Below are 27,606 nucleotides of genomic sequence, written 5' to 3' on the forward strand. Positions count from 1 at the left end.
GCAATAAGAAAGGAAGAATAAACACAGAAAAAAATCTACCTACGGCCTATGCCTCTACTTGCCGAAGCCTTGATGAGCCAAAGCCTCAACACTCCCTCTAACATTGGCCCATTCGTACAATGGCTGCCCCGCTTTAATCTAACTTGTTTTTATTGGACCCTGCCAAGTGCCTAATTATGTGCAATCCAATGCCTGCTCAGGAACTGTGACATGCAAAAAGTGCCGACTGCCCCCATTCGCTTCTTTTAAACTCTTCTCTCCCTCTGTCAATCCAGTACCTGCTTGGGAACTGTGGCATGGAAAGTATGCCGAGTGTCTCAACTTGCTTCTTTTAAACTCTCCCTTTGCGCAATCTAATGTTCCAGTGTCTCCTTGGGAACTGTGGCATACAAAATGAGGCCACTTATGAAGTTACTGCTAGGGCTAGCAGCCAGGCATGAGTTCATTATAGTGCACTGTAGCCTACAGTTGGTGGCTCTGGCCAGATGAATCTGTAGGGGCCACTTGAAGTTCTTTACTACACACTCTCTCTGCTGTGTACAGAACCAAGAGTGCAGTTTTCCTTTCTGTGGGCTCACTAGCACCTACTACACAGCTGATGCTCGTATATGTTTAGTACCGGTGATCAAAGATAAATTTCTCTTCCAGGATTCCACGAGATACAGCAGCTAAGAGGCAAATAGCAAAAATTGCTAACGGCTATATCCTTTGACAAAGTGAAACAAAATGCTCCATTGAATGAAGTGCTCTTTTAATATTATAATGTGTTCTAATTATTCTGTAAAATATTTATGATGGTGCAAATTAAGTTATTTTAACTATTTTGCTTCATCAGTTCCAGTCTAATAGTTGGAAGAATCTCATACTGAAGATCTGTAAAGGCTCTTACTCTCCAATCCCAAGGCATTACTCTTATGAACTACATTATATCATAAAACAAATGTTCAAAAGAAACCCAAAGGATCGCCCTTCTATTAACACCATCCTTGCTAGGCATTGCTTTGCTAAGCTAATTAGCAATTTTTTATCACCTGAGGTAAGACAATCTAGTCTTTTTTAAAAATTATTATTTAAAGGGCCATTCTTGTGCTGTAATTTTTCAGCATTTTGGTCCATTGTATTCAACTTTTTTCACAGATGATGAAAGAGGAGTTTAGTGAGCCGACAGCAAAAAAGAAAAGATATGCACAATCCAAGCAAAAGAAAGTACAGAAAGGTACTTAATAATTTTAAAGACGCACTGTCACACATATTCTAACAACGGTGAGATTTATTCCGTGTGCAGATCAGCATCTGTTAATCTTTTTCAGCCAGTATATCAAGTAAGTTTGAAGAACTGTCCTCCAGTGCAGGTGGAAGCAAAGGAAACACGGTTTGTATGAGTTCTTGGTAAATATGCTCTAATTTTAAAGTGCAAGAACATGCAAAGTACAAATGCTTATACGTTTAAAGAGTGAATATAACATGGAACGTAGAACATTACAGCCCAGTGCAGGTCCTCCAGCACACAAAGTTGTGCTGATCTTTTAACCTACGCTAAGATCAGTCTGACCTTTCCCTCCTAGATAGCCCTCCATTTTTCTATCATCCATGTGCTTCTTAAATGCCTCTATCACCATCCCTGGCAGGACCTTCCACACACGCATCAGAGTTCCTATTTATTATCAAAGTATGTATATCATATACAATCTTGAGATTCATTCTTCTTGCAAGCAGCCAGAAAAACAAAGAAACGCAGTAGAATTCACACAACAAAGACGGCGTCACATATCCAATTTACAAATGAGGACAAATCAAAGGTTTCAAAAGTACATTTGATGTCAGAGAAATGTGTACAATATACATCTTGAAATTCTTTTTCTTCGCAGCCGTCCACGAAAACAGTGGAGTGTTCCAAAGGATGAATGACAGTTAAATGTTAGAACCCCAAAGCCTCCCCAGTTCCCCATCCCACATGTAAGCAGCAGCAAAGCAACGATCCCACCTCCCCCACCAGCAAAAAAAAAGCATCAGTGCCCCCCACCGAGCACTCAAGTGTACAGCAAAGCATCAACAAAGACAGACTTGCAGTACCCCAAAGACTGCTCATTCAACTTGGTATTCGACATACCACAGGCTCTCTCTCTCTCCCTAATAAGGGAGAAAAAGGTGTCTCCATTTCACAAATAAATGGAGCAAATAATGGAAAAAAAGACAAAAAACACATGGAATATGAAGTGTAGAGTTCCCTGTAAGTGAGTCCATGGCTACGGAGCCTGCTCAGCGCAGAGGTGAGTGAAGCTGGTCGAGAAGCTTGATGGCTGCAAGGCAACAACTGCTCCCAAGCTTGGCGGTGTGGGGAGCCAAGTCTCTTGCATTTCCTGCCTGGCGGAAGTAGCGAGAAGAGAGGGAAACTGGTCAAATGCAGGCAGGCGGCACTGAACACTGGTTCAGTTTCCACTCTTATCCTCGACAATTTTAATCTTGCTTGATGCCTTAATCGGCACTTAATAATGGAGCGGCTACATGTTCGTCTTCGGTGCAGAGACCACCTCCAGCGATGGACGCCCTGACTGTACCTGCACTCGCGGGAATCTAGTTCGGCAAATTCCCCAAGAGATTGCGGAAGTGCCAGATTGTTTAGTCAATTCAAAAGTACATCATTAAAAGGGAAGTTGCAGACTGCAGCGACCGCAGTTCAAAACAAGCGTGTCTACTAGACTATCCAGTAGTTTTGTGAGCTGCCTGCAAATGTTGCCGTTGGTCGCTGATGTCGTCTTGCTGAGTCATCTGCATACACTCTCTGTATTAAAAATAACTTAATCTCTGACAACGCCCTGATACTTTCCTCCAATCACCTTAAAATTATGCCCCCTCATGTTAGCGGGAAAAAGTCTCTGATTGTCCACTCAATCCATGCCTGTTATCAACTTGTACTGCAGTCATTTCTCATCCTCCTTTGCTCCAAAAAGAAGAGCTCCAGTTCATTCAACCTACCCTTATAAGACATGCTCTCTAGTCCAGGCAGCATCCTGGTAAATTCTCTTTGCATTTTCTCTAAAGCTTCTACATCCTAAAGATGATCACTGTACCTTCATAGTTGTTCTGAATCTCTAATAGCACCTTAGGGATGGCACAGTAGTGTAGCACTTTAGTATAGCGCTTTAACACGCCAGCAACCCTGGTTCAATTCCCGCTGCTGTCTGTAAGAAGTTCTCCCCATGACTGTGTGGGTTTCACCTGGTGCTCCAGTTTCCTGCCTCATTCCCAAGACCTATGTGGTTAGTAGGTTCATTGGTCACATGGATGTGATTGGGTGACAGGGGCTTGTTGAGCTGTAAGGGCGTGTTACCAAACTGTATAAATAACAAAATAAGATTCATCTGAAGGACAGCATTGGTGTAAGAAGGTGATTCCTTGCTACCTTTTCAGGGTAATTATCGATGGCCAGTGAATGCTGGCCATGTCAGTATCCTGAAAAATAAGTAACGAACCCAAATTTTTGTGATCTCTTTCCACCTCTTCCCAATCTGAAGTAAGGTCTTGGAAAATAACACACACCACATTAGAGGATATAACTGATGATTGGGGAAATCCAGATGTCTTGGGAGAAGAATTTGTATTCTCAGTTATACAGAAAGTTGGGATTATGCAAATTGACAATGAACAGTTAATTAACATAAATCAGGGGTCCCCAACCTTTTTTGCACCGTGGACCAGTTTAATATTGACAATATTCTTGCGGACCGGGCGACAGGGGTGGTGTTCAAGTAGGGTTGCCAACTTTCTCACTCCCAAATAAGGGACAAAGGTAGCAGTCAAATACGGGACACTTGTGTTTACCCCAAGAAAGACTACCATGACCATGAAGCCTCGTGCGGGCACCTGTGTGCGCATGCGTAATGTGCACATACATGACGTGCGTATGCGTGTACGTGCCAATTTTTTTTTTTTACAAATTGGTTTTGGCTTAATCTTCCTGATTCTGTTAAGTGAAACTAAACTGTACATACATTATTTCTACTTTATATAGGCTGTGTATCGTATCATTCCTGCTTTTACTATATGTTACTGTTATTTTGGGTTTTATGTGTTATTTGGTATGATTTGGTAGGTTATTTCAAGTTCAACAGTGTGTGACAGGGAATGAGGAAAGGTGCAGCTGACTCATCGTTTCACATTGCCAAATTGTATCATTTCCTCGCGGCCTGGTAGCACATGCTTTGTGGCCCGGTGGTTGGGGACCACTGACATAAATCATGGGACGAGTGTAGGACAATCCCTGATCAATTCAGTGTTCTTAGGTCACTGCTCTGGTGTGGGTAATTTCACCTAGTTCCCTCCAAGCACCATTATTGTGAAGTGCACCAAGATTTGGAAACACTAGTTGCTCAGAGCTGCTTTCCTCACTAATGTGGGGCTTAGTGATCCTCCACAGTGTTGCAAATATTTTGACAATGATACTGAAATATTCAGAGAATGGGGTGTCACGGGAGATGTTAATTTTGGAATTCAGCACCTGTTTGTTTGATAATTCCTCTGTTAAGGAAACTTCAGCGGTACCTGCAGATATTCAGAAGTGGAATCTGGCAGAAGGGGAGAACATTGCCAAGAGCCTAGCACAGAAGACACTGGAAGAGACAGCTTCGCAAATGGAAGGTAAGGTAGTTTTTATCCTCCCTGATCTGTTCACCTGAACTTCCAAATGTGTAAATTGTTCACTATTACCTGGCATCATTTATAGATTGCACAGATTTTAAACTTACCTTGGCCATGCCACTTATGACGTATATATTTTTCATAATTTAAGGCAGTCTAACTTAATTATTTCTGGTATATTTGTTTTTGGTCTTTTTATATCCTATTTTCTGTTTTGTTCTGTACATTTGTCTCCCGTCTGCGTTCTGAGTGGAAAACAACTGTTCCTGTTGTTGAAATTACATATATCATGTCACGATCTTTATATTTTTTGAAATGTACAATGAGTTATTGCTCATATCTGATTAGATACAAGTTGGTTAGCACAATTAACGCAGCTTTTTCTCCTAAATTTAAACAGGTGGGATTAAAATCCATAACGGAATAAAATTGTCCATAGATTGTGTATATTGGAACCTTGATGAACAAAGCAGCATTTTCCTTGCATCCTGATCTTTATTTTTTCTTTTTTTTAACTTCATTCATAGCAACACCAAAGGGAAACCAAGTGATAATCCAGAGTAGGAAAGCCTCCAATGTGCATGCTCGAAAGAAGTGGAATGAATTCCCTCCAGACACAGTGTTAGGGATTCTTGAAAATGCTCCACTGTCATCTAGTGTCCCCGCTGAGGAAGTTAGCTGTGGTAAATTTGATTCTCTACGTCTTTGGCATTTTGTACAATGTACGTTGTTCATTCTTAATCTTCATGGGAATGTTCTGGTTTTCTGTGGAGATACTGATATGTTGCTGTTCATTAGGTGACAGTGTGACAGTTTATCCTAAATCCAATCAGCGAAAACAATGGAACCAAGTGCCTCCTGAAACAATAATGAATTTCTTACAAAATATTAACATCAACTTGGCTTCTAAGACCTACACAGTAAATAAAGGAGGTAAGAAATGGGTTTAAACTGCTTAAAATCCTTTTCTGTTATCTGTTTTGCTTGGAGTTCTGTATCTAATAATTTTTTTTTAACAAGAGAAAATCTGCAGATGCTGGAAATCCAAAGCAACACACGCAAAATGCTGGAGGAACTCAGCAGGCCAGGTAGCATCTATGGAAAAGAGTAAACAGTCAATATTTGGGGCTGAGATCATTCATCAGGACCCTTGAAACAGTCCCGACAAAGGGTCTCAGCCCGAAAGGTCGACTGCTTGCTCTTTTCCATAGTTTTTCTTTCCCTTATTGGTCATTAAATCCTCAGATCTTTCTGACTGATTTTTGTAACTACATAAGCCACTATTGCATTTCTGCCGAAAGTGGCAGTTGTGTCTGGTTACACATTTCTGCTAATGGTGCTAATGAAAGTTATCTTAATAAAAAGCAAATTGTCATTTTGTGCATCCCCCCCCCATTGAATCTTACAATTAATTGGCCTGACAGTGTTTCTCATCAAGCATTATAGGTGATCTAATTCCCGATTAGAGTATGTTTCCTTGAACCCATGTACTTTCTCAATTAGAAAACAACACCAGGTTTAACCACACACCAATACAATATGGTCCAGCTCCAGTGTGTTGATATGCTGTTATGGAGTTATCCAGCTGCTGTGCATCCTCTTTCAGCACAAGGAGTCACTAATCACAGAGGAACATGGAAAACCTACAGCACAATACAGGCCCTTCGGCCCACAAAGCTGTGCTGAACATGTCCTTACCTGAGAAATTACCTATGGTTACCCATAGCCCTCTATTTTTCTGAGCTCCATATACTGTCCAAGAGTCTCTTAAAGGACCCTATAGTATCTGCCTCCACCACCGTCGCCGGCAGCCCATTCCACGCACTCGCCACCCTCTGCGTTAAAAAACTTACCCCTGATATCGCCTCTCTCCTTCCAAGCATCTTAAAACTCTGACCTCGCGTGCTAGCCATTTCATCACTGGGAAAAAGCCTCTGATTATCCACACGATCAATGCCTCTCATCATCTTATACACATCTATCAGGTCATCTCTCATTCTCCATCACTCCAAGGAGAAAAGGCCGAGTTCACTTAGCCTATTCTAATAAAGTATGCGCCCTAATCCAGGCAACATCCTTGTAAATCTCCTCTGCACCCTTTCTATGGTCTCCACATCCTTCCTGTAGTGAGGTGACCAGAACTGAGCACAGTACTCCAAGTGGGGTCTGACCAGGGTCCTACATAGCTGCAACATTACCTCTCGGCCCCTAAACTCAATCCCATGATTGATGAAGGCCAATACACTGTAAGCCTTCTTAACCACAGAGTCAACCTGCAAGGCAGCCTTGAGTGTCCTGTGGACTCAGACCCCAAGATCCCTGTGATCCTCCAGTTCAATAGCCATTCTCTGTGAGAGTGCTGACCAGATCCCAGTTCCTTTCACTGTTCTGGCATTGGTACTTCCAGCCTCAACAGGAAGCCTCCTTGGGTTATTTAAACGAGCTCCTGGAATTAAAGTAGTGAGATCACCTTGAGGGTTTTGCCTCTCTCTCGACTCTACGCACTAAAGTCTAGACACAACGAAATTAAGATTATCTCAACAACTTTGCATGTTGTAAATGAGCAGAATATGATTTTTGAGCCACTGGAGATTAATATTGGTATAAATTATCCATAAAACCCCCCTTTCCCACATTCACCTCAACTACGGTATCTCAGGTGGGTTTTCTACGACCACTTCCTCAGATGTAGACAAGTGATCGCTATCCATTTTACGCATCCCCAATTATTCCTTCCTCCACCACCCCCCCCCCCTATTCAAGCTCACTTTCTTCAGTGGAAAAAAATTGTTCTCAGGTCACTGACAATGGCACTTTCAAACTCCTGTAGTTTGATCATTAGCCATGCTTGCTCTATCTGGACCCTGTTCTTTTTCTCCTGGTTAACTTTTCTCTCTCTACTCCTCTGCAAGATGTTTCACAATACTTGACAGGGACTGCTTCATTTAGTCAGAATTGTTTACATTTTAGTACGTTTCCTAATGTTACTGTCGCCATTAACTAGCAGAATACATTTAGTACTATAGCCCTGATCTATTATTGCAATGTAATGAATAACCATTCAATTTGAGAACAATGTTTTTAGCAACTTCATGTTTTATTACTAGTTCAAAAACTAGTAGCTTTCTGTTTTAAAACTTTTCATATTAATTTGATTTAGTTATCAGTGAAGGCTTAAAAGGTTTGATTGATATCTTTAAGTTAATGAGTTGACGTGGAGACTGTTGTGTAGTCATTCCATCAGTTGCCAAACAGGCTTGGGGAACCATCTTTTATTCCCCTAATCTTCTGAAGTGAAGGTCTGCTAAATGTAAGGATTTGAAAGTATCTATCAGAATTAGGACTTCTGATTATGGTTAATGTTCAATCTTTTCATTTTAAAGTACAGAGAATACTGGCACAAAAGTAAATATTTAAATTACAATGTCTGAATGTCTTGGTGCAATCAAGAACTATTTGTTTGTGACTTTGGACTTTTATTGAGGCTAATCCAGTTGTACCAAAGCTATGGTAAATGTGGCACTGCATCATACTGTAGAAAGATTGAGTATATTTAGCTGCTTCTCCAATAGGTGGAGCTGTCATCTTTTATTAACAGTTTCTTTCAAACACAGTGGATTCCGGGGGATTGCAGCACATTGGGACCAGTTCATTTGGCTCAGTTAAGTAGCTGCCCCAAATAGCTGAAGTTTTTATGGAAATATTTAAAAAGACAAACTACCATTTAACTCATAAAATATTATGTATTTAAATGAAATACAAAATAAATTAGAACACTACCAATGCTACTATAGTACCTTAAAACTGTGCTTTTGGTCCTAATTTTTATCAGCTGAGGAATTAATCCAGTGTACCTACATGCTGCCGTGCACTTTCGACTGTAAACGAAAATTAGTATAGACACCTAGTGTAGATAATGGACTGCCTTCATACAATGCTTTCGATGATTGCATCCTCCAAATCTTCATTTTCATTGTAACATTCAAGATAATTGTCGATACCTTCAAATTTTTCGTAGTTTCTAACTTATTGAGTGGCGCATGGCCAAGTGGTTAAGCTGTTGGACTAGCGATCTGAAGATCGTGAGTTCGAGCCCCAGCCGAGGCAGCATGTTGTGTCCTTGAGCAAGGCACTTAACCACACACTGCTCCAGTCCACCCAACTGAAAATGGGTACCGGCAAATGCTGGGGGTTAACCTGGCGATAGACTGGCATCCTATCCGGTGGGGGGCGGGGGAGTCTCGTACTCTCAGTTGCTTCACACCACGGAAACCGGCATAAGCACCAGCCTGATGAGCCTATAAGGCTTGGGACAGACTTTAACTTTAACTAATTTAATGAAGTAGTGAAATGGTTTAATTTTCACTCCCAGCTATTTCTGAATGCTTGAAACTGCAGTGAACAAAATGGTCCTGAACTGTCTTATCGCATATTTCCTGCCAACTATCAATGACAAAACCACTGATTTTTGAACAGAAGTGCATACAACTGACACCATTTAAAAACTGTTCACTCTAAGTGTGGTGTAGTGTCTAACGGACACACGAGTGCACACTTCTGGAGCTAGATATTGTTTGACAACAGTCTCCTGCCCCATTTAAGCAGCATTGTGTCCCAAATAAACAATGGGAATCACAGCTAGTTTTCGGATTGGTTTTTGTTCTTAAAGAGTTGTCTCAAATTTTGTCCAAATAAGCAGCTGCCCCAATTAACCAACGGCCCAATTAACCAGAGTCTATTGTATTCCATTTATTCATTGTTGGGCTAAGCTGTGCAACGAATCAGGCGATAATCCTGTGCCCTGTAACACTAGGGTTGACCCTGGGCTAGACTATGGTCGATTTCTGTACTCATCACGGTGGCAAGGTCTAAATTTGGTAGCTTGACAATGTCATTTTCAGAATTCTATACCCTGGCTAAGTTCGAGCATGAATGATGGTCCATCCATATCCAATAAATATAGTCTGAAATATATCGGCACTAGAGTATTTTGTGTGGGTTGAGTTTGAGATTCACAGGGAAGCAACAACTACAGTGAGACAGATTTCAAATACTTTAAAAAAAAATGATGGAATGTTATGGAATCTCCAGTCATTTGAAAACAAAAAACAATAAAGTAAATGTATAATTCTAAAATAAATAATAAAACATGCCCAACTCCTGTCATTGCCTCCCTAGGGGCTGTCTTTGTCTTTGGTACAAGGTGCCTTGCTGTTGGGCCTGAGATGTGTTTTCTCAGCTGCTCCCATCTCAAACTTGGATTGTGCCCAGTACATTTTCTCTGCCTCTGCATAATCTGGAAGATTTGTGACTTTCTTGTTGTTTGCTTGTCTGTAAAAGGAGCCACATGCTTGTAATTATCCTCATTTTTTTCAGCAATTTATTTGCACAGTATTCAGTGCTTTTTATACACAGCACCCGCTGCCCCCGCAGTCACAATCTTCTCCAGGCCTCAGTAATTGGTCAGTGTTGCCACTTGACAAAAAAAGATGAACCAACTTCAGAGAATCTTAAAAGAAGAATGAATGAAGATACAGAGAATAAAAATAACACAGAAATTGTTATAAACCAGCGATTAATGTAATTAGAAAGGAGATTTGTATTTGTTCTCTTTTCCACAATGTGGACCTCTCTAGCCAGAGCTGCACTTGCTCTCAGATTTATTATCACACATACAGGATGTGCTGGGGTCAGCCCACACCCAGTGTGGCCACACACTCTGCGTCAACATCGCGTGCCGACGATGCTCGGCAGAACCACGGAGAGCTCAACCAGGCACCCACAGCAAAACAAACCCCGTCCCTCTCCCCCACCGTCCCACGCACATCCACAGTTCTCCAACCCCAAGGTAAGGCCGTTGCTGGACTCCAGCCTTCGGCGGTAGGGTTGAATGCCCCTGCCCGGCTCCCCTTTGAGTAGGTGGCGGCAAGTTGCCTTCCTGAACTGAAGCAGCCCTCCTGAAACACTTGCTTCCATAGTGTTGGGGAGGGAGCTCCAGAACTCAGTCCAGATAACGATGAAGTAACAGGAATGTGTTTCCATGTCAGGAAAATGTGGAAAACAATGGCAAAAGAGATTTGCAAATTGATTTTTTTTTCAAATTACATTACAGTAGTTCTACTACAACAGAGATAGATAGGCTCTTGTTTAGTAAGGAGAAGGTAGGAGAATGAGGTTGAGAGGAAAAGTAAGTCAGCCATGATTGAATGGTGGAGCAGACTTGGTGGGCCGAATGAATTAATTCTACTTCCATGTGTTATGGTCTTAAGGTCTAAAAATTCCCTTTTGGGTGGCTGTAGTTTTAGAAAAAGACTGTGGCCATTCACCCTGTGTATACCCCTAATGATTTTATGGACCCCATTGAGATCACCCCTCAGCTTGTACTCTAGGAACAACAGTCTCAGCCTGTGAAGACTCTGCTCGTATCTCAAGCCCCTCAGTTCTGGCAACACCCTAGTGAATCTCTTCTGCAGGCACATCCTTCCTATAGCACAGTAATATGGATGAGATATTGGAAACGTTGGAGGGTGATGGAATTGCTGTATTTAAACTGATCTGAGGATTTGATCAGGGAGGTGTAAGGTACTTTTGATGGAAGCTGAAAGGAATGATCAGAACTTTAAAATTACAGCCAGACCATCCTGGCCTTTGTACAAAAGGCAGTGAAAATCTTCAACTCACATCAGATCAAAAAAAGATGGCCGCGCTGCTGTGTTTGGCTGCTTATCGTTGCCTGTTGCCATTCTTGTTTGTCCTGGTTCTGCTTGTGTCTCTGTGTATACATGATGTGCAAGCCACTATTGTTTACGATCGTCAAACACTACTGAATATTCGAGCCTCTGTTGTGGATTTATTCACTCGGGATTCCGGACAAAGAAGCTTTAACTGCGCTCTATTTTGCCAACTACCTGAAGGTATATGGGCTGGGCCCTGCGGCTACCACTGTAGGAAACGAGCTAGGAGGCAGAGTAAACGTGCAGGTGCCTCGGTTAAGCTGAGGAACCTTGCCCGCTCTCACTCGGCACCGGTCTACCTTTTGCAACTTGACGATGTTGGACCCGGTCGGCCACATCGCTCCATTCCTCGGCGCTCCCTCGAGACCAGGTATGCCTTTCTCCGACCGGCTATCCCAGACACAGACCAGGACGCCAGGCCGCTGCCCTGCGGGCTCCCCACCAGGCCATTTGTGAAGCGCAGTGGAGAAGTCTTCCAGAGCCTCCGCCCCTTGGCGAGGGAGCCGTTGTCGGGTTATACTGCAATCCCAGTCAAAATAGCTCTGATCAACGCGAGATCCTTACCCAATAAGACTTCTATACTCAATGACTTTTTCACTGCCCAAGGATTGGATTTCTTACTGGTGACGGAAACCTGGTTAAGCACCGGTGAGCTTGCTCCACTTGATGAACTCTGTCCAGATGACTGTAACTTTTTTAGCACGCCGAGACCCTCTGGACGTGGAGGGGGTCTAGCTGCTGTGTTTAAGAAACATTTTTATTGCTGTCTACAGAACTCTGATATTTCCCCAGCTTCGAGGTGCAATTAATTAAAGTGGGCCTGGTCAATCCCCTTTTAATTGCTCTTGTGTATCGTCCACCAAAAATACATAAAGATTTTATTACTCAATTTGCAGACTTACTCTCAAATACTTTGCCCAACTTTGATCGAGTTCTGATTCTTGGTGTCTTTAATATTCATGTTTGCTGTCCCGCTAAGCCTCTCGTAAGTGATTTTATGCATCTGCTTGAGTATTTTAATCTGGCTTTGCTTATCACCGGACCCACTCACATGCTAGGCCATACACTTGACCTGGCCTTATCGTCTGGTTTTCCGATCTGCAATGTGGAAATAATTGATGCGTGTCTGTGGGATCATAGTGCTGTTATGTTTGATGCACCTTTGCCTCTTTCCTCCACTAAATTTCATCTTCCTGTACGTTGCTCTCGTTACATTAACTCTTTGACTGCCAATAAGTTCTCTGAGGCTCTCATAGCTGCTCCTAATACCTGCACTATTGAGACTTCTCCCCATCTCAGCACTGAGAAACTTACTTCCTTATTTATTACCACCTGCTCTTCTATTCTGAATACTGTTGCTCCCTTTAAACTCAAAAAGCCTAAGCCTAAAGGTCTCCTTTGGCTTAATGACACCACCGGAGCCCTGAGGAGGAAGTGCAGAATATCCAAACGAAAGTGGAAGCGTGATAAGCTTCAAATTTCCTTTGAAATTTTGAGATACAATCTTTACAAATATCAGGTTGCAGTTAAGCTGCGAGAGGAAAATACTTTTCTAACCTAATTTCTAACAACTCTCATAATCCCAAGGTCTTATTCAGTACCATAAATTCTGTCATTTGTCCCGCCCCCCCCAGTATTAGTTTAGATGTGTCCCCTGCTAAGTGCAAAGAATTTTTAAAATTCTTCATTAGCAAAGTTGAAAACATTAGAATGAACATTTCCCCCCCCCTACCCATGACCTAACCGTCTCACTAGTCTGTTCATCTAAACTGGATTGTTTCCAACCCATCACGCTACCCTCTCTTACAAAGATTGTGTCCACCACGAAACCTGCAACCTGCCCCCTTGACATTGTCCCCACTGCCCTCCTGAAGGATGTCTTTGACATAGCCGCTCCCAGCATCCTCTCTATTATCAACAGCTCCCTGGCCACTGGGACTGTTCCAACCTACTTCAAGCGCGCTGTGGTCCAGCCCCTCCTAAAAAAAACCCAACTTAGACCCTACTTTATCTAGTAACTACAGACCTATTTCTAAACTTCCACTCCTGTCAAAGGTTCTCAAAAAGATTATTCTTAGTCAATTCCTGCCCTACCTACACCAAAACAACATCTTGGAAAGATTTCAGTCAGGTTTTAAGGCTTATCATAGCACAGAGTCTGCCCTGCTGAAAGTGCACAATGATCTCCTCCTCTCTACCGACTCAGGTGACTCTGCCATCCTAATTCTTTTTGACCTCAGTGCAGCATTCGATACTGTGGATCATGCCATTTTAATAGACTTTTTCCAGTACGGGGTTGGTGTTGATGGCACTGCCTTGAATGGGTTCGCATCCTACCTCAAAAATAGAAGCTTCTCCGTCAACATAGGCAAATTTTCCTCTTCTCCAGCTAGCTTCTCCTGCGGGGTCCCACGAGGTTCCATCCTAGGTCCCATTCTTTTCTCTATGTACATGCTTCCCCTTGGCCAAATCATTCAAAGACAACATTTCCTTCCATTGTTATGCTGACGACACACAGTTTTTTCTCCCCTTGAAACTAAATGACCAGTCAAACCTAGTCAGCCTTATGAACTGCCTTGAGGACATAAGGTTTTGGATGGCACAAAACTTCCTACAGCTTAATGAAGGCAAGTCTGAAGTTGTCCTATTTGGCCCCCCTGAATCCATCAAAGTGATTACCAACAGCCTTGGTAACCTGTCCACCCTTGTCAAACCCCGTGGCAAAAACCTTGGTGTGATATTTGATTCCGCCTTTCAGTTTGACAAGCAAGTTAGTGCGGTAGTAAAAGCCATTTTTTTCCAGCTTCGAACTATTGCCAAAATCAAGTCGTTTCTCTCTTTCAAAGATCTCAAGAAAGTTATCCACGCCCTTATATCCTCCCGCTTGGACTACTCCAGTTCCCTGTATACTGGGATTAGTCAGTCGTCCCTGTCCCGCCTGCAACTGGTCCAGAATGCCACAGCCAGGCTCCTGACAGGTGCCCAGAAGAGGGACCATATTGCTTCTATCCTGGCCTCACTCCACTGGCTACCAGTACGGTTTAGAATTGATTTTAAGGTTCTCCTGTTTGTTTATAAAGCCCTAAATAGGCTGCCCCCCCCTCCTATATCGCAGACCTTCTAACCCCTTATTCTACTTCCAGGTCCCTCAGGTCAGCTGACTTGGGGCTCCTGGCTGTCCCACAATCTAAACTTAAGTTCTGGGGTGACCGCGCCTTTGCTGTTGTAGCCCCAAGACTGTGGAACAGCATTCCCCTTCCTATCAGATCTGCCCCTCCATTGACTCAAAAGTCCAGGCTCAAAACTTACCTTTATTCACTAGCGTTTGAATCTTCCTGATGTGGCTGATTTTTTGGCTTGTGCTTAGGCTCATGTGTTGTTTATTTTGTGCCTATAAGCTGTGTGCCTTGTTGTTTATATCTGTGTTTCTTGCATTTGTGATTTTAGCTACCTGTTATGGATTGTACAGCACTTTGGCCAACATGGGCTGTTTTTAAATGTGCTTTATAAATAAATTTGACTTGACTTGACATCCCCCCCACAAAAAAAATCCCTGAATTCCAAATGAAGTGAAATTACTGAACTTAGCAGTCACTTTCTGTTAGATAGGAGTAATACAGGCTGTGGGGCAAATTAAGGTAAGTAGAGTAACATGGGCTGTGGAACAAATTAAAGTGTGTGGAGTAAGAATTAGTATCAGATTTATCTCTGATACGTGTCTTGAAATCTGTTCTGCAGCAGCAGTGTAATACAATACATTAAAATATACTCTGAATTACAATTAAAAAGTACAGCAGAAATATTGAGGTAGTGTTCATGGATAGTTCAGAAATCTGATGATGGAGGGAAAAGCTTACTTAGGCCCATTACGCCGCTGGCATTTAGGGCAGCAATGAAGCTCCTCCATCTCTGGCTCCGTTCATCATGTCAGTAGCTTCCTCTCAGATCTCACTACTATCAGTCATACAAGTCCTGAATGGAGACTCAGGTGGTCTCGCTCAGTTGTGGAAGGATTCTTCATTGCTTTCTTCATCTGTAACAATTTTGTTTTACCAGTCAGGATTATTAGGCCTGAGCTGAACCTCCGAACCTAGGGGACCGGTGGACCACCCTTTGACCTGTTTGGCATGGGTGACCCTACCAACACCCAAAACAAAAAGTCCTGACTCAAGCCAACATAGCTCTCCAGGTCTTTGAGGTATGCAAGCTTCTAAACCCAAAGACAAGGTTGTGGTCCTCTTGGAGCGATGGGAAAGAAACTGTCCTTAAAATGTGTGTGTATGTCTTTGGGCTCCTATACCTCCTCTATGATGGTAGTAAGGAGAAGAGGGCATGTCATGGTTGGTGGCAGTCGTTAATGATGGATGCCACCTTTCCAATGCATCGCCTTTTGAAGATGTCCTCAATGCTTGGGAGGCTGGTGCCCATGGAGCTGGCTGAGTTTACAACCTTCTGCAGCTTTTTTCCAATCCTAAACATTGGCCTCTTCTTACCAGATGCTGATATAACTGGTTAGAATACTCTCCATAGAAATTTGCAAATCTTCTCAAATTCCTAATGAAGTAGCCAGTGGCATGCCTTCTTCAATATGTTGGCCCCAGGATAGATTTTCAGAGATGTTGACACCCAGCAACTTGAAATTCCTTACCTTTTTCACCACTAACATCTCAAAAAAGTCTGGTGTGTGACTTCCACTTCCTGAAGTCTACAATCAATTTCTTGGTCTTACTGATGTTGAGTGTAAGGTTGCTATTGCAACACCACTCAGTCAGCCAATCTGTCTCACTCCTGCACATCTCCTTATCACCATCTCAGATTCTGCCAACAACATTTGTGTCGTTGGCATATTTTTTGGTGTTTGTGCTGTGCCTAGCCACACAATCGTGGTTGTAGAGAGGGCAGAGAAGGGGCTAAGCAGGAATCTTTGAGGTGTTGATTGTGAGTGAGGAGGAGATGTTATTTCTGATTCTCACTGACTGTGGTCTGATGATAAGTGGATGCAGATTAGATTGAATGTCCGACTCTTGTACTCTTGTTTCACCTTGCAAGGAAGAAATGAACAACAAATTAGTGCAAAGGAATCAAGAAACTATTAGATGACTGAAAAGCCATTTTTAATTTTTTTAGTTCATCTCAAAGTAAATGGTAAGAGATGAACTGGAGACATTAAAAATTTAACTGCCTGTCTTTTGGTTGTTGGGTTTATATGCCTGTTAATAAATCATTAATACTGACTCACAGAATCTCTTTTCGGACCTAATGTCTCATGACAGTCTATTGTCACAGTTCCTACCCTACTGTACAATTCTGGAATTTACTGGTATGGGATGGTAAATTTGACAAATGAAACCTTTTAGAACCTCGTAGAAGTTGAGGTGGACAGATTCAATTTATTCTTTAATGTTGCATCCAATGCACATTACAGAGGAGATAACATTTCATCTCATCACTCTAGTAATTATATTCCTTTTGTAAATCATATGGAATATATGAATGTCAGCAAGTTTCAGCAGAACAATTTCTTACCGCTCCAAAACAGACAATAAATATTTTGTATATTCAATATGGACGTGTGGTCGTATTTCTTAAAAAAATAGCAAAGCATGGTTAAGACTCGCTGAAGCAGTTTATGAGAGTTTAACCCTGTACTTAATGCATGTTGTAACTAAACCAACTTCTGCAAACACTTTAAAAAAACTTGTTTTTTTTTTCAACACAAACCGACATGGAACATTTTTGGGAAGAGAAAGGCCATAATAATAAAAAAAATTAGAAGCAATTCTGGAAATGTAGAACTAAAACAAAATATAGTGGATTCTGGTTAATTAGTCCATTTGGCTAATTGTGGCAGCCGCTTATTTGGGACAATTCTTAAAGAACAAAAAAAATTGGGAAAACAGCCGGGGTTCCCTTTGATTATTTGGGACACTATGCCGCTTAATTGGGACAGAGTCTGTTGCCAAACATTTTCTAACTAGCTTCAGTCGCATGAACCTCTGTGGCCGTTAGACACCTCACCGTGCTTAGAATGAATGGTTTTTGAATTGCGTCAGTTGTGTGTGTTTGTGTTCAAAAAGCAGTGATTTTTGTCACTGATAGTTGGTGAGAAATAGTTGAAAATTGTTTTGCTCACTGTAGTTTCAAACATTCTGGTGTGGAGATGCTTGAAATGGCTGAGTGGAAGTGAAACTATTTCACTACTTTAACAAGTTAGGAACTACAAAGAATTTGATGGTGTTGACAGTCATCTTGAATGTTACAATGAAGATGGAGATTTGGAGGATGCAATCACCCTAAGCATTGTATGAAGGCAGTCCATTATCTGCACTAGGTGTCTATGCTGAATTTGTTCATTTACACTCAAATCAAAAGAACGTGTCTGCAAACACTGGATGAATCTCTCTGTCGATAACTATTAGGAACTAATACAGTTTTATACTACTGTAGCAATTTTGGTGGTGTTCCAATTTGTTTTCTATTTCTTTTAAATACGTTTTTTTTACTCAGTTAAATGGTAGTTTGTCTTTTTTTCATATGTTTTTAACTATTTCCATGAAACTTCAGCTAATTGGACAGCCGCTTAACTAGGCCAAAATGTACTGGTCCCAATGTGTCCAAATTAACGGAATCCACTGTATATAAATTTTGTATGTAAATATAAAAACAGCATGAAAATATGAGTGGTCTTCTGTTATTTTAAACCCCAGCTCAGGAAGCTGTAAACATTTTTTGTGGGAGTGAAGGAAGAGTGGTGCCTTGCTGAGATTCCTGGTTGTCTCCATAGCAACCATTATCCTAATGCTCTCTATAAGTCAAAAGCCTTTCAATTTCCCTAGGTTCAGCTCTCACTAGTAACAAACAAGCAGAAAATGCTGTAAATGCTCGGCGAGTCAGGCAAAATTTGTGCTTTGTCTGAGAGCTGTGAGACCAGTCAGAGCACCTGCACAGCTCTGTTCTCACTCCATCTAATCTGGCCTCTCCTAACACATGGTCACATGGTCCTCCCTCCTGGGAAGCCTCAGGTGGATGTCCCCGTATCACATGGATACGGAGAGGAAGCTGTCCAGGGTGGTGCAGTGTTTACTGATGTTTCCAGACTTGGCTGACTTAATGTGTAGGTGGATCTATGGATAACAAATCAGCAGACAAGGGCTGAGTGTATTAAATGTTAGCAATCGCTTGGAAAGTGATCTTCTGCCATTAATATTTCAATTTGATCCTGATTTAACAGAGTATTGTTTTTCCAGTGTCAGGAACCTATCACATTGGCCCACTCTCGGCTGACACCGGAAAGGCTGATAATGTCGATGGTGAAATAGAAACTATTGAGTTGGATCCAGACAGATTTGAACCTAGATCTGATGATGAAGACACGTAAGTTCAAAAATGATTCAGGCAATGGTATAGCAAACTCCTCAGCACCTTCATTTAAAAGGAACTGACAGCATGGGATAGTGAGCAAAAGTACTTTTGCCCTTCTGGATAAGTGTTGAGTGGAAGGTCTCTTAAAAAGGGAGGGCAGAGCTAACACTGGGGTTGCTATCAGTATTTATCTCAATCTCATTGTGGTGATTATCTGCAAATTCACCTGATTGTTTCATTGGCTTGATTTGTAAACCTTGGGCAACTTACTTAGTCCTGATATTGCAAGATAATTACAGGGGACAAGGCCATTCCCTCTAAAAAGATATAGATTAGATTAGATTATTAGGACACTCAGTCCTCGTTTATTGTCATTTAGAAATGCATGCATTAAGAAATGATACAATGTTCCTCCAGAGTGATATCACAAAAAAAACAGGACAAACCAAAGACTAACACTGACAAAACCACATAATTATAACATATAGTTACAGCAGTGCAAAGCAATACCATAACTTGATAAAGAGCAGACCATGGGCACGGTAAAAAAAAGTCTCAAAGTCACAATCGACTCCCGATAGTCCCAATAGCAGGCGGCAAAAGGGAGAAACTCTCCCTGCCGTAAACCTCCAGGCTCCGACATCTGCCGATGCACTGAAAGCAGCCGACTCTGAGTCTGTCCAAAAACTTCGAGCCTTCAACCGGCCTCTCCAACACAGCCTCCTGAGCACCATCCTCTGCCGAGCGCTTCGACCTCACCCCAGCCGCCGAGCAACAAGCAAAGCCGAGGACTCAGGGCCTTCCCCTCCCGAGATTCAGGATCACACAGTAGCAGTGGCGGCGAAGCGGGCATTTCAGAAGTTTCTCCAGATGTTCCTCTGTGCTCTCATGTCTGTCTCCATCAAATCAGGATTGTGCACGGCACCCTACTTGACAGATAACAGACATCACCACCGGAGTGGCCACTGTGCGCTGTGTTGCGTCCCCATCTCCTCCTCCAGTTGCAGTTAGGAATGAAATGACTACTGTCCAGAAATTGCAACATCCTGTTGCCCCAGTCATTCTGTAATTCTTAAGCTACTTCCCTCCGATCCATTAGCTCTTCTAGGCTGTCCAGCTGAATGAAGTTTCTTAATTTGAGGCTCTCCATTGGTTGGGGTGGATGCTGGATGTTGTGTCCCAGCCGTCTACGTGATACACAGGTCAGTATGAAAGCCAGGGCAGTACAATATGGAGAGCAAGCTGTTGCCCATGTAGCAGACTGCTCCTCACCACCAAAGGAATGGCAAAGACCGATACTTCTTGGCCAAGCGGCATTGTGGGAGTCGCCAGTCAGCATTGAGCTCAATGAAGGACTGCTTAGGGACCCAGGCTTTGGATTTTTCCTTGGACTTTACTCATGACGCCTTCATTGTGAATGGGTATAGCTGCAAGGCAATAGAGGTTTGAGATCAGAGTTTTCCTTCTCCTAGATGAGCTGCCAACCTTGGCTGACAAGCCTCATTTGCCTGAAGCAACTGGTTTTAAGGCACCAGTAACCCACCTTTGCCTCTTATCAATAGAAATGGTTCTGCTGGTCTTGGTAGCTAAGCTACATTTGAAGCCCAGAAGCTAGACTTGGTTGTCAGAGGCTATTTGGCATGTATGCCATTGAGAGCATTTGATAGCTAGTGCAGTTTATCCCTGCTACAACCCCCCAGTTATAACTATCTTAAGGAGCCTTCTTAATCTATGCTTTTCATATAAACTAGAAATAGTTCCAGTACGATTCTGTGGCACAACAACCCACTTGATATTCCTCTCACTATCCCACCATCACGTCACCAGCACGATGCTATCTCGACTATCTACTCAAGTCAAGCTTATTCTCATATGCACAGAAAACAGTCTGCAATGAAAAACTTACTGGGAGCAGCATCAGAAGCACAACGTATCATATAAGGAATATTTACAGGAAAAACATCAATTACAGGTTTGACAAGAAAAAACATAATTATACCAAAAAACACATTTGAAGTTGTCATGGTGTTGCTACTGAGACAGGCTTGTGCAGGTTAGTTCAGGAGCCAAACGACTGAAGGGAAGTAGCTTGAACCTGAATGTGGTGATGTGGGACTTAGGGCTTCTGTACCTGCTGGCAGATGCCACTTTTTCCCATTATCGTGCACCCACATTCCTGATTTTATTTTTGCTTAATGTGTTATATCACTTTTCAAGTAGGTCAGCAAGGTCCAAGATTGGGGGGTTTTGGAGAGTAGCAGGTGTGTATTCTGCACCTGAATGCACTGGAATTCTAGAGCAACGTTAGGTTTCCCATGGCTTTAACATTTAGCATAATTCCTATGAAGGCAGGGCTGTCTGGAGTCATCTGAAATGATGCCAGAGCAGAGCTATCTGTCCAACTCTCAATATGATCCAGATTGAATAAAATACTGTAGATGTTTGCATGGAGCTTTCTGCTCTCTTACTGTTTGTTTTCTCTCTTACAGGGACTTTGAAGAAGAAGACGAGCCAGACTGGGTGGATGAAATGAAGAGTCTGCTGGAGAATAATCTTTAACCAAAATGTTATTTTCTTTTCTATTTAAATTCTATTAAGTCATCAGGTGTACATTGTTAGCCAAATGCCTGGTTGAAATCCATAAAGAAAATTGGGCTCAAAATGCAGAGGATTAGTAGTCTTCTAATTTTAATTTAGTAATTAAAGTTTGTTTAACTTTTTATTTTAATAAGCAAATCCCTGTTGAATCTTAAGACATTGAGAATAGTTTCCCTGCAATAACAGTAGTCAGTTTATTAACTTAAACTGAACGTTCTCTGGAAAAGCTGTGAATTAAAGGCAATACTGATTTTATGAACTGCACTTTGCACTCTTTGACTTTTCATCTCATCGACCAACAATACTAAGAATTTGTTTCTGCCCTTGAACTACATCTCCCTCTCATCCTCTGCTCCTAATTAGCTCTATCTGTCTGATCTGTTACAGGTGCCAGAATCTTCATCCTTCTTTACTTCGTGTTCTCTGTACTTCTTGTCTTGATTGTTTGCTCTTTTCCAAAGCTGCATTGCTACCTGGGCCTCCTGGAGAAGGCACAGTCTTGAGTACTCACACAAGACACTGGAGCAATATCTTAATTGTGTTTTTATTTATTCTGAATAAAGGTTGTTCGTATAAAAAGAACCTCAGAAAATGAATGTACTTGCTGGATTAAAAAATACACATCAGCGAGAGAAAAAATAATTAACACAAGATTCTGTAGATGCTGCCGGAAATCCAGAGCAACACTGACAAAATGGTGGAGGAACTCAGCAGACCAGGCAGTATCTATGGAAATGAATAGAGTCGACACGTCTTCAGCTTGAAACATTGACTCTTTATTCCTTTCCATAGATACTGCCTGACCTGCTGAGTTCCTACACTGTTTTGTGTGCAGCATGGGGGAAAAAGGCTGGCTTTATTTGGTTTTCCTATATATCTGCATGAAAATATAGGGAATGTCACATACCAGTCTTTCAGCCATCCAGGAGTATTGTACTTAACATCTAATCTACAATTGCAGGAAACTATCCCTGTTTCCAAGAGAGAGGAAAAAAACACATGAAAAGGAATAAAATTAAGAGTCATCAGTGCAGTCATGGACATCTCAAAAAGTTGCTAAAGAAAATAAATCCACTATTTAGCCATTTTATTTTCTAGATCAACAAAATGTTAAGTTCGCAAACATGAAGTTATCACCCATTAACAGGAGCAGTTATTGGACTATGTTCGTAACTTCTCGTAGGAGTAAATACTGGATCATTTGAAATTACTTTTTGCGCTGTGCTGGTGAAATTTACTTTGTAATCACGTGCCAAATGTTATTTTCATTTTGGAACACTATTCAATGCTCCTGATTTCAATGAATTATTACAGTCTCATCTACATGTCCTGGGTCTTTAATGTTTTCGACTCTGATTGCAGTCTATGAGAACTCTAATATGGTTGAAGAGCCTTCTCAACACAGATCCCACAGATATCCAGCAGAGAGCAGCATACTGAAAATGATACCGCATTGTGACACTTTGCTGACGAACTCGTGAAAGTCTGTTGGTTGCTGTCAGTCAGGAAATATGAGCTTCATTGTCAAGGTCAACCAAAATGCTACAAAATAAATTTAAGACCAACTTGCACCCTTCATGGATTTTCACTCTGTATTGAATATGCTGGAAATCCAAAGCGCGCACACAAATTGGTGGAGGAACTCAGCAGGTCAGGCAGCATCCATGGAAAGGAATAAAGAGTCGACACTTCTGCCGCCCTGATGAAGGGTCTCAGCCTGAAACATCGAAAATGCCCTGCAAATCAGACAGCAACTGCGGAGAGGGAAATATGGTTTCAGGTTGATTATCTTCCATCATAAGGCGACACTGTATTATGCTGCTGCCATAAAACGCTCATTTTCGTGGCATTTATTCCCATGATGATAATGAACTTGTTTCTTCTGCACCTTCTGATTGGCCAGTCAGAGCGACAGGACTCATGATTCCTGGTTGCAATGCATGTCGGAGGTTGTAGTTCTCCGTAGATCACCAATCTTGGTTTCCTTGCACCCATAGTCCCTGGGACCCATGTTGCTCGGTCTCCTTCTCCAGGGACGCCGGTGAAAGGCTTGATCTTTTGACCGGAGAGGTTGGGGTGTGGGAAACTCACGAAGGATAAGCGCTCCGATGGTTTTGATTGTCAGTAAGTACCTGTAAACTTCAGTAGGTGTTGGTTTAAAACCGAACTTCAGGTGTGCTGGTGCAAGGGAGGCTGTTGTTTGTTAGTCGTCATGGTAACCGCCCGGGATAGACGGTGCAAATCATTTTATGCCCGAGAAACCTGTCGGTCTGCAAACTGCAGGGCTGGAACTGTCACCGACAGCACAAGGCTCAGCAACTAATCCCGTTGTTTTGTAAACTGGAGCAGTTTGTTGGCGCGGTCGCAGTAATCCCGGGGGGAGCAACATTAAAAACGAATCTAAGACTGGGAAGTGTAGTCTTCAGATTAGTCCCGATTTCGACATTTGTTTATCAGGATAATTGTTAGGAATAAATAGGTTTAACCTCAAACTCCAAAAAAATCTAATCTGAAACAGTTGCTCTGTGTTGCCTGCCTTCCTCTGTTTTTTACATCACCGAGACAATAAATCTTCAACGTCCAACAATGTTCCCTTTAATTTGTTATTTTTTACAGCTGCACGGACCAGCCATTGTTCTGAACAAGAAATTTTTACCTGACCTGAAATCTGCGCGGCTCTTTAAAGGATTTTTTAATTGTAATATTTGGATTAAATTTGAAAAATCACATACTTTTGATTTTATTGATTAATTGAAGGATATAATTAAATACAGTACAGCAAAGAAAATCTTTCACGTTTCGAAAACCTTTTTTCTCGACTCTTTTCATTATAAGTCCATTGTCTATAAACTCTATCCGGATTAATTATGTTTCCAGATGAAATCTACGCCTTAACCCCCATTAGACCATCGAAGTGTTTCACTTCTAGTCTGTTTTTGGATTTACATTTGATTGATTCATACTTCAGACAGCACTAGAAGCTTGATATCCTACTGATATCACCAAGAATTGGCAGTTCTTCAAAGGCTTCATTTCTAAGCATGTAGTTCAGTGTAACAGTGAACATATTAACTTGCTCAGAAACGGGAAATTTGTAATTACTGTGTTTTTGAGGAAACGCTTTCGTAGTAGTTCGTAATAATAACTGAGTATTTTTTTGTCAGTCGTACAACATTCTCTTTTCCAAATTCATAATCGGTAGCGTTTGCAATAACAACAGGGTCAAAAGCTTGCCTTTCTCTTAACTCATCGTCAGGAAATCTGTTATCTAAGTGATTACACACACGGAATGAATCGAATAATAGGGGCGGTATCGACATCGGAAATTATAGATACAAGCAGATCTTTCACTTTTTCACTTCAATAAGGGGCGTCGCCAAGATACAGTGGCCGTAACTTGTTAATTTTTGGTTTTGCTTACTGAAGAGCTTCAATTATATTCCAACAGCTTTTCTGAAAGAATTTACAAAGAGATGCCGTATTTAACATCGTTAAGGACAGTTAACTCTTCTCGATATTGTGCATTTGTTAAAATCTTCAGGCAGTAGTTGCAAATTGGATCGTTACATTCATTAACTCGCTCTTTGCAATACTGGATCAACACTTATATTATCAAAAAATTATACTAACATTATATCAAAGTAAATTTCAGCTACGTGGGCTACAACAGCTATGTGCGCAGGAGCTAATCAGTTACTGCGCGGCCATGCACCCCCGCAGCTTAGAGAGAGCAGTGTGCCCAAACCGTGTATTTTGCTACCGAGACCTTGTATTTTGCTATTTGGAATTATCATCTGTTGCTGTTGATTATTCTCTCCTTATTATGAACTGCTACCATAAACTTTTGTTATGATTTAGTAAAATAAATTATATTGGAAAACAAGGCCTAAAATGAGAGGATTGGCCATGGTCAGTTCTGCTTGTTTCAATGAAAAGACACTGTTATTCTAAGCTTTATATTTTAATAGTGTTAGTCCATAGTGCATTATCGAAATTGGAACTGCTTCATGGGTCAAACTGAAATACACTCATTGGCCACTTTATTAGGTATGAGAGTGGAACACAGTCTGGTCTTCTGTTGCTCTAGCCCATCCACTTCAAGGTGTGTTGCTTCAGAGATGCTCTTTTGCACACCACTGTTGTAACCTGTGGTTATTTGACTTACTGTTGCCCATTTGCCAGCTTGAACCAGTCTGGCCATTCTCCTCTGACCTCTCTCATTTACAAGGCATTTTAGCCCACAGAACTGGCTCTCAGCGGAATTTTTTTTTGTTTCTATACCATTCTCTGTAAACTCTGGAGACTGTTCCCAGGAAATCAGCAGTTTCTGAGATACTCAAACCACCTCATCTGACACCAACAATCATTCCATGCTGGAAGTCACATTTCTTCTCCATTCTGATGTTTGATCTGAACAAAAACTGAACCTCTTGACCTTGTCTGCATGCTTTTATGTATTGAGTTGTTGCCGTATGATTGACAGATTAGGTATTTGCATTAACAAGCAGGGGTACAGGAGTATCTAATAAAGTGGCCACTATGTAGAGTCTTAAAGGGTCACAGAACACTACAGCACTGAAACGGCCCACCTGCTCCATGCTGAACCATTAATATCCCTCGTACCATCAACCCGTACCTGGTCCATAGCCCCCCATACCCTTCCCATCCATGTACCCATTTATTATTTATATTTTATCGAAAGGACAGGCAGGTAGGCAGAGGGGGTGGCATGGCTTTGCTGGTAAAAATGAAACCAAACACTTAGAAAGAGGTGACATAGAAATCATTGTGAGTAGAATTAAAGAACTTCAAGCATAAAAAGCCCCTGATGGGAGTTATATACAGGTCTCCAAACAGTAGTCAGGATGTGGGCTACAAATTACAATGGGAACTAGAAAATGCATGTCAAAAGGGCAATGTTACAATAGTCATGGGGGACTTCAATATGAAGGTAGATTGGGAAAATCAGGTTGGTGCTGGACCCCAAGAAGGGGAATTTGTAAATGCCTATGAGATGGCAATTTGAAAGGCGCAGGATAGAGATGGGGTTTAATAGAGCAAGATTAGTGAGAAGTTAGAGGATTGGGAAGCTTTTAACAGAAGCCATGAGGGAAAAGATGAAATATGAAGGTACTATAGCCAATAATATCAAAGAGGATACCAAATTTTTTTCCCAGATAAATAAAGAGTAAAAGAGAGGTAAGAGTAGATATCAGACCACTAGACAATCACATTGGAGAGGTAGTAATCGGGGACAAGGAAATGGCGAACGTACCAAATAAATATTTTGCATGTCTTCACTGTGGAAGATACTAGCCGTATGCCAGAAGTTCAGGAGTGTCAGGGGGCAGAAATGAGTGCCGTTGCTATTACTATGGAGAAGGTGCTTGGGAAGCTGAAAGGTCTGAAGGTAGGTAATCACCTGGACCAGATGGATCACACCCCAGTGTTCTGAAAGAGCTTGCTGAAGAGATTGTGGGGGCATTAGTAATGATCTTTCAAGAATGACTAGATTCTGGAATGATTCCAGAGGACCAGAAAATTGTAAATGTTACACCACTCTTCAAGAAGGGAGAGAGGCAGAAGATAGGAAATTATAGGCCAGTTGGCTTGACCTCAGTGATTGGGAAGATGTTGGAGTCAATTACAGTATTAAGGAAGAGGTTTCGGGGTATTTGGAGGTACATAGTAAAATAGGCTAATGTCGGCATGGTTTCCTTAAGGGAAAAATTTGTGTGACAGATCTGTTTGAACTCTTTGAGGAAATACCAAGCAGAATAGGCAAAGGAGAATAGCTGGATGTTGTGTACTTTCTGAAGGCTGCTGACAAGGTGCCACACATGAGCCTGCTTAGCAAGATAGGATCCCGTGGTACTACAGGAAAGATACTAGCATGGATAGAGCAGTGGCTGATTGGCAGAAGGCAAAGAGTCGGAATAAAGGGAGCTTTTTCTGATTGGCTGCTTATGCACAGTGGTGTTCCACAGGTGTCAGTGTTGGGACCGCTTCTTTTTCCATTGCATGTCAATGATTTGCATGATGGAATTGATGTCTTTGTGGTCAAGTGTGCAGATGATACGAAGATAGGTGGTGGAGCAGGTGGTGTTGAGGAAACAGGGAGGCTGCAGAAGGACTTGGACAAATTAGTAGAATGGGCAAAGAAGTGCCAGATAACTATAGCGTCAGGAAGTATATAGTCATGCATTTGGTAGGAGGAATAAAAGTGTAGACTATTTTCTAAATGGAGAATAAATTGAAAAATCTGAGATGCAAA

General features: G+C 41.7%; 2 protein-coding genes across 11 annotated transcripts in view; both read left to right on the plus strand.

Moving 5' to 3' along the window:
- Positions 1–21,857, plus strand: part of nek3 (NIMA related kinase 3) — a 37,547-nt gene extending 15,690 nt beyond the window's left edge. For 5 of the 8 annotated variants that reach the window (XM_063054405.1, XM_063054403.1, XM_063054402.1 and 2 more), the window contains exons 9-16: positions 836–1,036; positions 1,138–1,216; positions 1,311–1,372; positions 4,527–4,638; positions 5,166–5,321; positions 5,437–5,571; positions 18,620–18,746; positions 21,224–21,857. In XM_063054405.1, coding sequence (XP_062910475.1) covers positions 836–1,036; positions 1,138–1,216; positions 1,311–1,372; positions 4,527–4,638; positions 5,166–5,321; positions 5,437–5,571; positions 18,620–18,746; positions 21,224–21,293 — 942 coding nt within the window. In that variant the 3' untranslated portion in view covers positions 21,294–21,857. The remainder of the gene's footprint in view (positions 1–835; positions 1,037–1,137; positions 1,217–1,310; positions 1,373–4,526; positions 4,639–5,165; positions 5,322–5,436; positions 5,572–18,619; positions 18,747–21,223) is intronic. The other 3 variants (XM_063054400.1, XM_063054399.1, XM_063054398.1) reach the window with 1 other exon arrangement.
- Positions 21,858–22,731: 874 nt separating this feature from the next.
- LOC134349695 (serine/threonine-protein kinase Nek5-like) overlaps positions 22,732–27,606 on the plus strand; it is a 44,034-nt gene continuing 39,159 nt past the window's right edge. For 2 of the 3 annotated variants that reach the window (XM_063054394.1, XM_063054395.1), the window contains exon 1: positions 22,824–22,861. In XM_063054394.1, the coding sequence (XP_062910464.1) occupies positions 22,844–22,861 (18 nt within the window). In that variant the 5' untranslated portion in view covers positions 22,824–22,843. Of the gene's footprint in view, positions 23,457–27,606 lie in introns of all 3 variants that reach the window. The other variant, XM_063054397.1, reaches the window with a different exon arrangement.

Source organism: Mobula hypostoma, chromosome 7, assembly GCF_963921235.1.
Source record: "Mobula hypostoma chromosome 7, sMobHyp1.1, whole genome shotgun sequence".
Taxonomy (NCBI): domain Eukaryota; kingdom Metazoa; phylum Chordata; class Chondrichthyes; order Myliobatiformes; family Myliobatidae; genus Mobula; species Mobula hypostoma.